Source organism: Periophthalmus magnuspinnatus, chromosome 5 (assembly GCF_009829125.3).
Source record: "Periophthalmus magnuspinnatus isolate fPerMag1 chromosome 5, fPerMag1.2.pri, whole genome shotgun sequence".
Taxonomy (NCBI): domain Eukaryota; kingdom Metazoa; phylum Chordata; class Actinopteri; order Gobiiformes; family Gobiidae; genus Periophthalmus; species Periophthalmus magnuspinnatus.
In genome coordinates, this window is record NC_047130.1 from 21,983,468 (window position 1) to 21,994,462 (window position 10,995).

The window sequence follows — 10,995 nt, forward strand, 5'->3', positions numbered from 1 at the left end:
AAAGTGACATAGTGCACCTTTAACCTACACCACTGACCTCTATTCTTCGTCCATTTTGCATTCAAGTGTGATTTAGTGAAACAATGCACAAGAATACACAAAGAGAACCCTTAAAGTATAGCAACAGATGGCAATAAATCATAAATGAACTGTCACGTTTTAATATATCCATGTCACGAGCCACATAAACTCTCACGACCTTTGATTTGACGTCAGTGGGCGTCATTGATCTCGCGAGAGTTTCAGTGACGGTGTGAGCTCATATAAGCGCATCCCCGTCCTCGTCCTTTCGTTCGTCCTCAGTGCAGGATAACGCTACTCGCCTCGGTTCTATACCTGGTTTTAAGAAGACACTTTACTAATCTCCGCTGCTCAAACTAGGGTACTGGTTTACAACATAAGGACTGTGTTTTATCAGTAAGTATCTCCTCCGTGCGTTTATTTCATGGTGAATTCTTGATTTTAGCTAACATTGGCGTGCTAAGCTAGGTCACCGGCTTTGGTAACATCTTTTGGTAACCTTTTTTGAAATCTTCTTATAATTAATGATTTTATCCAATAGTAATTTGCTTTTTAATATCCGCAAATCATACAAAAATGTCTAATAGTTGCTCATTTGTAGGTTTTGTGTTAGTTTTGACGGATCGTGACTTCTAGCAAGGAGAAATAAAATCCCACGTTTTGATTATTAAACGTACAATATTAATGATCTGACTGTGTAATAACTTAATCAAACCTTTGAAATAAACGATCATTACGTTTACAAAGTATTTTACATTTACTACAATGAACTGTGATGGTTTAGCTAATGTATAGTTTCTGGTTAGTAAGTTATTACAAGTTTTAAAACCATAAAATTTACCGCAATTCTTCTATGACAAGTATTTTGATAGTATTATGAATTATTTTGGCTGGACAACTTTGACTCAGTGTTATAACTAAACGTGAGCCGTCCTTTTTTTCTTTTTTCTTTTTTTTTTTTCCTCGATGACAAGGGAAAAGAAATGGAAGTTAAGCAAAGCGTCAAGGTCTAGGAATGTCTAAGGGGGATGGGAAAAAATGAATGCGTGCGTAATCTGTGCGTAAAGTTTGCAATTGTGAAATGTGCATGTTACGATGATTATTACGTATTTGTTATGGTTGGACACCTGTTGCGAGGCCTTATATACACACTCACAGTACGGTAATGCTGTATCAGTAGTAGTTGGGGATTGTGTTTCCTTTCAAAAGGCATTTACGTCTCGTGTCACGTTATATGGGTTATTTACGGGGAAATAGAGTGACTGAAGATGAATGGAATTTCACTTGAACTTTGCACAGTGTAGTGGTAGTAAGGGCTGGTCTGGACAGATTGCAGTTGTTTAATAAACCTGAAGTTAAAATTATTCTAAAATTCAGTATCAGATCAAATGTTTAAAAAAAACCGCCAAATGAATTCTTTTATAGAAGTTGATTTATTACAAAGAAAGTCACATTGAATTATTAATAGCAATGCAGATTGTAGTTTATATTTAGTTGTAGTTTTCTTCTAACTTTGTCTTACAACTTGCCCTTTTTGGACCATAGCCTGTATTAGTCATTTTTTAACTTATGTTTACTCACTACCATTACTCATAGAGTAAATTTGACTTATCTAATCTTATTCATATTGGTTTGTGGTTTGTAACTTGAATGTAAGCGTGGTTAATATATACACCCATTTAGTATATAGTGTTGGCTTGTCAAAAGTATTGAAAATCTGATGCTAATTGATACTAAAACTAGTATCAAAACTAGATACTCATTTGAGCAGGTATCAGTACAACAAAGGTCACATTCACAGGACAGAATTGAACCTTTCCTGAATAGCATTAGACTGCAAGGTAATATAAAAGAAAGTACTATGATTTAATGCTAAAAATCACATTTTTTGTCTAAAGTGTTGTTGTTTTTTTATCATTGTGGTATCAGGCATTGAGTCTATTTCATCATCTAAATGGTTTTAAATTCTGGTATCGTGACAATATAGACATCGATTAGTATTATGTCTATAATGTGGTAAATCTGCTTCACTGTGTAATTCTATGTTTTCTTTCAATCAGGAGACAATCAGGAGTGAGAGCTGATCATGGATGTAATAATTCGCCGGTGTCCGTTCTTGGCTCGTGTGCCTCAGGCCTTTATGCAGCAGCCCAAAAATTCTCTGGTGGTTTACGCCCAAAAATGTCCCATTATGATGGAACTGGCCTCTAAACCCATGGCCCCTCAGATGGCCCGCGCGCTCTGCTCCTCCTCCTCTTCCTCACACCAGAGAATGGACAATACTGAAGGTGAGACTGGCTTTAGTTATATAGGTATTTACACTACAAAACACCTAATGCCACACTTGTTACACAAATTGTATACTGTAAGAAGATAATGATATGGTACCTTTTTAAGAAAGAAGATTGATTGTAATAACATTGGGTCCATAGACTGTGTGTGTATATATATATATATATATATATATATATATATATATATATATATATATATATATATATATATATGGACCTAGCTAACCTGCTAACCGCCACGTTCAAAATGGGAAGTGAGCAAGGGCGCGCTTCTAGATCCATCGACTCTGGCTGTAATTCACTTTCTATTCTCCGTAACAGCTGCTGCCAGCCTCATCATTTTGGTCTTAAAATGTTTGTATAAAGAAGTGGGCTGTATAGAGCAGGTTTATGTACTGTGTACATGAGTTACTCTACAAAATACCAAATGACCCAATTGTTACTTAAATCGTGTACGATGAGAAGATAATGATATGGTACCTTGAAGAAAGATGTGTTACATCATTGACGATTTCAGATTTGTGTATTGCCATTTAAGTCATAAATTACATTTTAAATTAAGTTATATAAAATTATATGCACAACTAAATAAACCTTCATTATTATTCCATTTAGGCACCAAACGGGAAGCTATGCCTCCTGGTCACCCCATGCCACCCCCAGGGCAAGCAAAGGCCTCTAAATGCCCCTTTTTGGCAGCTGAGATGGGACAAAAGCACAGCAGTGTTGTCCGCCAAGTTGGCATGGAGTTCCAGGAAGATGTTCAAGAAGTACGCACTGTCCAGCAGGGTAAAACTTCATTCTCAAAACTGAATCAATCCTCCCTCTGTGGTCAGTTATATTGTACTTAACCCAATCTTTTTTTATTGCAGAGGTGTCTCGTGTGCAGCTGAAGGAGCCTGAGAAATCTGAGGATCATATGAGCCTGATGAAGACTCTCCTGAAGCAAAGGCCCAAAAGGGTTTCTCATCTGCTCAAGGACAACCTGCCAGGTAATTATAACATTTTAATTAATAACAAAGGCTGTACAAAAACTGCATTTCTACAGATTTATTGACTTTAAAAAAAATTAAAATAAATTCACTGTTGTATAGGATTTCTCATTTGCTGAGTAGTTGTAACATTTTAGTAATGTTTTAATAAGACCAGTTCTTCTGTGGCACAGGGACAGCGGGTTGTACATGGGTCGCAAGAATAACAATAGTGTATTGTAGATCACTGCACCTGGTTTAGTTCTGTTTGGATCTTCTTTGTTCAGTAACAGACGTCAGTACTTTCCAAGGCTGTTGGAAAGGATAAAAAGCCACAATGCACGCACAACATTTTCAAATTTGTATTTCTTCCCTCCAGTGTCCCCAATCCACTATGACAAGTTTTTTGAGAAGAAGATTGAGGAAAAGAAGAGCGATCACACTTACCGTGTCTTCAAAACGGTGAATCGATTGGCTAACGAGTTCCCGATGGCCAATGATTTCTCCGAGTCTTTGGAGGACAAGAGGGACGTGTCTGTGTGGTGCAGTAATGACTACCTGGGCATGAGCCGGCACCCGCGAGTTATACAAACCATCATGTAAGTTGCCATCTTGATTCATTCATTGAGAGCATACTGTTCCTATTGGTTCCATATTAGCATTTATATTTCTAGTCACATAAATTATAGACTAGTTTGTAGCTGTAGAGATTATGGTCAAGGTTGCATTGTACATTATATTAAACAGTAGAACATTCTCTTAAACAAGTAATTGAAAGGAATGATGTCAATGAATAAACATGGTAAAAAAGCTTAGTACATTTTTTTTTTAGCTTAGTACATTTTTTTAAATTATGTAAAATAATACAACAGGCTAAAATGTAAAATTGTTAATTAAAATGTAACTGATGGCAAAATGGTTACCTAATTTAAATTAGACTCATTCTGATAAATCATAAATGGACATTTAGGTGAAAAAATGTCTTTTCAAAATTTGTTGGATTTTAAGTCATTTTGATTCTATTACTGACAAACAAAACATTGACAATGCTCCATGGACTAATCTAAATCTATACTAGTGGTGTTTGTTGTTGAAATTATTTCCGGAACCATCCTCTGTGATTCTTTCCACTTGAGAGATGCGGTTAATTGAACAGCACCCAACACTTGTGTGATTTTTTTTTTTTTTTTTCTGTGGTGTAGGTTTTCCATTTTTCCATTTACACCTGAACCTCATGTGTCTATTAAAGCAGTATTTTTCTGTTGTTGGACCTTATTTATTCACAGCAGGAGTAACACCTCCTGGTTAGGTGTCACCTTATAATGACCAGCTTCATTAAAAATGCATTAGTCTATCAGTAAACATGGTTGATTATCTGATACCCTTGAGTAACAACACGGTCACCTTTTTTATTGGCAGTTTGGCCTCGTCAAATAATTACAAAACACTTTTTACTGGGTTTTCATTTAAAACATTGTATAGTGTTGAATATATGAATCTTATTAGAAGTAATTTTTAAAACAAAAAATATGAAAGACTGCATTAGATGGTGTTTAAAAGGTTTTAAAAATTAGGAAATATTAATAAACTTACGATTGATAATATTAATTTCCCCAAACAGATCAATTTAACTACTGACAAATAATTTCTACCTGTAAAATACCAATGGCGTACTGTGATCCAATATAGGATCTACTTGCTTTGGTGTAGCAACAAATGGGTAAATATTGAGAAATATTATTAATACATTTTTCTGCATTTTATTTAAATTCACTATTTTGTACTGACATCCTTTTTAAGTCCAATCCAATTACTTTTTTGAGCAATCATTGAAGTGGCTTTGTTTACATACACAGTAAAACCATAGTTATTCTGATTTCTTCCTCTCAGGGACACACTGAAGAAGCACGGTTCAGGGGCGGGCGGCACCAGGAACATCTCTGGCACCAGTAAATACCACGTGGAGCTGGAGCATGAGCTGGCAGACCTCCATAAGAAAGATGCAGCGCTGCTCTTCACTTCCTGTTTCGTTGCCAATGACTCCACCCTCTTCACCCTCGCCAAGATGCTCCCAGGTACAATCCATGTTTACAGGAACTCACTGTCACTATGGCATACATTTTAATTGAAAAAATGTTTTATATATAATTATGGTGCATTATTTTTTAGTTTACAAATTTTAACTGTATTTGTTTTGAATCTTCAGTAAACTCTCAAATTTATTTATATATATATGTATTTATTATTATTTTTAAGGGTAATTGCTTGTTAAAGATAAATGAATTTTTTTGTAATGTTTTCATTTAAAAATAGCATAAAATTACCCAAATATTAAAGAGTATGTTTCAGTATTGTATTTTTTGTCTTTGGGTTGTAAAGCAATATAAATACTAGCCATTCAAATAATCTATAAACCGCATTTATATATTTCACAATGCTAAAGTTAATGGTTTAACAGATTTGTTTAGTTTCCATTAACATGAGAGTACAAATCTTCAGTTTAATTGCATTATCTCATGTCTTTCTCCATAAATGCACTCTATAATCTTGTTATTTTTCCCGTTGACCTGTTTTAGGCTGTGAGATTTACTCCGATGCCGGGAATCACGCCTCCATGATCCAGGGCATCAGGAACAGCGGAGCCAAGAAGTTCATTTTCCGTCATAACGATGTGGCTCATCTGAGAGAGCAGCTGGAGAGAGGAGACCCTACCAAACCAAAGATCGTTGCCTTCGAAACCGTTCACTCCATGGACGGTCAGTACCACACGCCAGACCTAGTTCTTGAAAAATGTCCTCAGATTTTGTATATACTTTAATGTTGCGGTTTAGTATTGTTAGAAGAATTTACAATGTTTTGCTGTTACTGACGCCATGATCAAACCGTTAATTCCTTTATTCATGTATTTGTTGTCTTCTGTTGTTATTACCAATCCTCTTCTCAAACTTTCTTAATAATAAATAAACCGCCAGATTAAAACACACATTAGATTTAGGTTCACCTTGTTTGAGGATCGATTGAACAGACCCAAAATTGTGCTTCAGACCTGGTTTATCTTGGTTTTAGGTTTGGCTTTGTCTGACTCATTTCAGAACTTGTTTAGTCACATGTTAGACCTTCATTAGTTTTGCTTCTGGCCCCATTTACCCCAGTCTTGGGGTTGTCCTCCATTATAGCTTCATACCTTGTTTGGACATGTTGGGGGTGTGTCCTGGTTTGAGGCATGTTTAGTCCTGATATTGATTTGGTTTGGTCCTGCTCTTGTCCAGGTTTAGTCCAACCTCAAATATCATAGTAACCAAAGAGCCAATCCCAGGTGATTTATTGGTCTGTTATTAATGTTCATGTTGATTTACAGACAAAATAGCCAAAGAAAAAACCCCTGATCACATAGGGCAGGTTAAAACCAACATTTAACGATCAGAATGGCGAGCCTGACAGCGACAGTTACAGAAGGAGAAGTGAATTGTAGCCAGAGTAAATGAAGCCTGAAGTGCGCCCATGCTCACTTCCTATTTGGGATGCGGTGGCTAGCAGGTTAGCCATGTCCACGGTCTATGGCATGAACTCACCCTTGGTCCATGTTTCCAAGATTGGGTCTTGGTTTAATCGCAGTTCAGTCACAACACGGTCTTGATTTCATCCTGGTTTATTATGTGTAACCTGATAAACCATTTTCTATATCCTTCATTTTTGTAGTAACTTAACATTATGCATTTGTTCCCCGTAGGTGCAGTGTGTCCGTTGGAGGAGATGTGTGACGTAGCTCATGAGTTTGGAGCCATCACGTTTGTGGATGAGGTTCATGCTGTGGGTTTGTACGGAGCCAGAGGAGGAGGCATCGGGGACAGGGACGGGGTCATGCACAAGATGGACATCATATCAGGGACTTTGGGTCAGTATAAACACCTTTTAAATCATTATTAGTTTGAGTTTGAATTTTAGACGGTGTATATTAGTTAACATGTTGGCGAGATGTGTAATATGCTTTCCTGTGATTCATTGGTACTTTGACTAATACAACAAAAAGTGCACAAGAGCCTATTTTATGTTCTAGTCCAGTGCTCCTTCAGGTGGTACTTGGACAGCTCTTGTGGGCCTGCCTTATTTCATTAGTGAATTTTGTCTTGTTTTGGATAATTTCTTTTGAACTACAGGAGAAATTAAGTCTGCTTTTAGACCTGGTTTAGTCCTAGATGAAACGAGGAATAGTCCTGTTTATAGACCTAGTTTGGATCTGGTGGTACTTGGAAATCCAACTCTTTTCTTTGGTGGTACTTTGAGAGACACTGTATGCTAGTCATAAGACCTAGTTTAGACATGGTTTTGTCCCATTCTAAATCCTTGTTTAGAGGAAATTTGGCTGATTCATTCCATTCAGATTTAGGCTAGTGCAACAACATCACTTTACACATGATTCAGTTGCTTTCTATTGACCAGTTAAATTCTCTTGCCATTGTTTTCACAAATTATGATATTGGTTTGCATTTTTTTCTTAAGAGAACAAATGTTTATAGTTGTTATTTAGCGTAAGTGTAAAGTGTGAGCAACAGCGATCTATAATTACATTGTTTTTTGCTCTGGGGCCTCTCTGAAGGAAAACCTGATCCGTGCTGTTGCCATAGAGACAGAGGCTCTGGCTGCTCTGATTCAATTACAGTGTCCCTGTCCAACTGAAAGGACATTATATTCAAGAGAGTGCTTCTGCCATGTCAAATCATCTGACCGCATGGGGTTGCAAAATGTGTCACAATTAAATGAAAATTACTGTTTAAATGGTTAGTTGGCAAAAAACTCAGGTCTGTGATTTCTATTAGAGATATCACTCCCCTCTATCCTGGATGTGCCCCATGGACTGAATCTAATACAAAATCTATACCAAAAAAATCTAATCGCAGTTGCAATACTTTGAAAAGTCGTAATTATATGTGTTTTCAGATTTCCTCAGCCTAGTGTCTTCATCTAACCCTCTCACCCCCCTTCCCCCTCTCTTCCTCTCTACAGGTAAGGCATTTGGCTGTGTGGGTGGGTACATTGCCAGTACCTCTGCTCTGGTGGACACTGTTCGCTCCTACGCGGCGGGCTTCATCTTCACCACGTCTCTGCCCCCGATGCTTTTGGCTGGAGCGCGTCAGTCCATCCAGGTCCTTAAGAGCGAAGAGGGCCGGACGCTTCGGAGGAAACACCAGCGGAACGTCAAACTGCTCCGACAGATGCTCATGGACTCTGGACTGCCTGTGGTCCACTGTCCCAGCCACATCATCCCTGTCAGGGTAAGAAAACCAGGGTTTATTAGAAAGTTGCAGCTGGGGAAGTGGGGTGTTCAGCCGTTACTATGGTGACACAATACACACAATAGCAAATTTGCAAACACGGCCTGATAAGTCTGATTTCAGTAGCACACTTTAGACAGAGCACTGCTTCTACATCTCATTCTGTCAATTCACATTCATAACCTGCATTATTTTATTCTTATTATAATGTATATTTTATTCTGTTATCTTTTTTAGGTCTCAAACGCTGAGAAAAACACTGAAGTGTGTGATCTGATGATGAGCAAACACAACATTTACGTCCAGGCCATAAACTACCCGACTGTTGCCCGCGGAGAAGAGCTGCTGCGTATTGCCCCCACGCCTCACCACACCCCTGAGATGATGAAGTACTTTGTCGGTAAGACTCAAACTGTACAATAGAATAATTTAGGGTTTAGTGAACAAGTGAACGAGTCTGCTCTTTTGAACAGCTCCTTAACGTGAACGGCTGTATCCAGATCTCAGTTTTAAAAAGACAAATCTTTTTCGTTCTAATTTTTATGCATTTTTACCCTGATTAATGCTAAACCAACAAAAGAATCAGCACAGAAACAGAGCAGGTGACACGAGAGGGAGATTTGTAAAACAAAAAATATATTTAGCATCATATCAAGTTATGGCAAAAATTTAGTTTTAAAATTATTATTGTAGTGAAACATTTTATTTGATATTTAGATAATTTGAAAGGGTAAACACACTCCCACTCTCAGTTTGAACCATTTTAAACAGATCTAAGTCTTGGTCATTTCTTTCTGCGATTAGATTCTAGATAAACTGACTTCTCACATTGGCTCTTTTTTTATATTTATTTATATGATAAAAGCCAGTCTTTTGAACGGCTCTTTGACATGGACTGATCGAAAAGATTCAGATTTAAATGACTGAGATTCTTGCTTAACTGGAAGTTTGAAAATGTGGTTTAGTATCATTTAGAGGCCCACAATCACGATTCATTAATCTGCTAACTAGTTTTTATACTCGCACCTGAACCTGTTTGTATGTTTTATATGGATTACTTACTTGTTTTGTTTGTATTGTATTTTGAACAGGGAACACATGAAAAATAGAGTCTAAGTGCTCTCATTGTGTTCCCCTCTTTAAATAAAGATAAAAGAGGCACATGTGGACAGGCTGAATAAGGTCAATACGCCTTTCAAATTCTTATCAATTGGGAAGGGCACCAAACCGATTTGAATAATAACAATGATGATAATAATTGACAATGCTTGAACTAATCTGAATAAGGCTAACTTGTTTGCGCTTTGTTGTTTACAGATCGCCTGGTAGAGTCGTGGAAGGAGGTGGGTCTGGAGCTAAAGCCTCATTCGTCTGCAGAGTGCACCTTCTGTCAGCAGCCTCTGCACTTTGAGGTGATGAGCGACAGAGAGAGGTCTTATTTCACAGGTCTGAGCCACCCCATCTCCGCCTGTGCACACTGACCACGCCCACTGCCGCACACTCTCCGCCCATTCCGCCTCACTGTGAGAGTACCACTGAGTTCGTCACACATATTTAAATACTATTATATGTCCAGATGTTCTATATACTCAATAAAATGAGTCAAAGTCTATCTGTCTGTCGTTTTTTTTTTTGCCTTTTTTGTCTTTATCTTTATTTATACAAGGAGAGCTCAATGAGGGCAATCAGTTGCAAATCCTTTTCATGGGCGCCTTATTTAAAATATATAAAAATAATGAACAAGCTGAGGAGTATTTATTTCATCAAACTCTCTGAGCTTGGTAAATTAAAAACTGTGGTAAACTACTTTTATAGCCACGGCTGTCCTGGGGTAGACTGATGGAAACATGGCATATGAATAAGTGATTTAAGTAAGACTATAAATGTAAATTGTTCTCAAGAAAAAGTTCTATGCTCTTCAAATAGTATTCATATACACTCACCTAAAGGATTATGAGGAACACCTGTTCAGTTTCTCCTTAATGCAATTATCTAATCAACCAATCACATGGCAGTTGCTTCAGTGCATTTAGGGGTGTGGTCCTGGTCAAGACAATCTCCTGAACTCCAAACTGAATATCAGAATGGGAAAGAAAGGTGATTTAAGCAATTCTGAGCGTGGCGTGGTTGTTGGTGCCAGACGGGCCGGTCTGAGTATTTCACAATCTGCTTAGTTGCTGGGATTTTCACGCACAACCATTTCTAGGGTTTACAAAGAATGGTGTGAAAAGGGAAAAACATCCAGTATGCGGCAGTCCTGTGGGTGAAAATGCCTTGTTGATGCTAGAGGTCAGAGGAGAATGGGCCGAGTGATTCAAGCTGATAGAAGAGCAACGTTGACTGAAATAACCACTCGTTATAATCGAGGAATGCAGCAAAGCATTTGTGAAGCCACAACACGCACAACCTTGAGGCGGATGGGCTACAACAGCAGAA

The 10,995-nt window shown here is 37.7% G+C and overlaps 1 protein-coding gene across 1 annotated transcript; it reads left to right on the forward strand.

Moving 5' to 3' along the window:
- Positions 1 to 270: 270 nt before the first annotated feature.
- On the forward strand, positions 271 to 10,171 carry alas1 (aminolevulinate, delta-, synthase 1). The gene is made up of 11 exons (XM_055221698.1): positions 271 to 417; positions 2,082 to 2,309; positions 2,931 to 3,104; positions 3,188 to 3,307; positions 3,666 to 3,885; positions 5,177 to 5,361; positions 5,863 to 6,042; positions 7,017 to 7,181; positions 8,291 to 8,559; positions 8,797 to 8,959; positions 9,877 to 10,171. Exons 2-11 carry the CDS (start codon positions 2,108 to 2,110, stop codon positions 10,038 to 10,040), a joined length of 1,842 nt encoding a protein of 613 aa, XP_055077673.1. The 5' UTR covers positions 271 to 417; positions 2,082 to 2,107; the 3' UTR covers positions 10,041 to 10,171.
- Positions 10,172 to 10,995: the final 824 nt, after the last annotated feature.

What these genes read in the sequence shown, in the direction of transcription:
- alas1 (XM_055221698.1), top strand. Translation starts at nt 2,108, where the DNA reads ATGGATGTAATAATTCGCCGGTGTCCGTTCTTGGCTCGTGTGCCTCAG. An exon ending in AGTACGCACTGTCCAGCAGG is followed by an intron (nt 3,105 to 3,187) that starts GTAAAACTTCAT and finishes TTTTTATTGCAG; the next exon opens with AGGTGTCTCGTGTGCAGCTG. An exon ending in GCCACATCATCCCTGTCAGG is followed by an intron (nt 8,560 to 8,796) that starts GTAAGAAAACCA and finishes TATCTTTTTTAG; the next exon opens with GTCTCAAACGCTGAGAAAAA.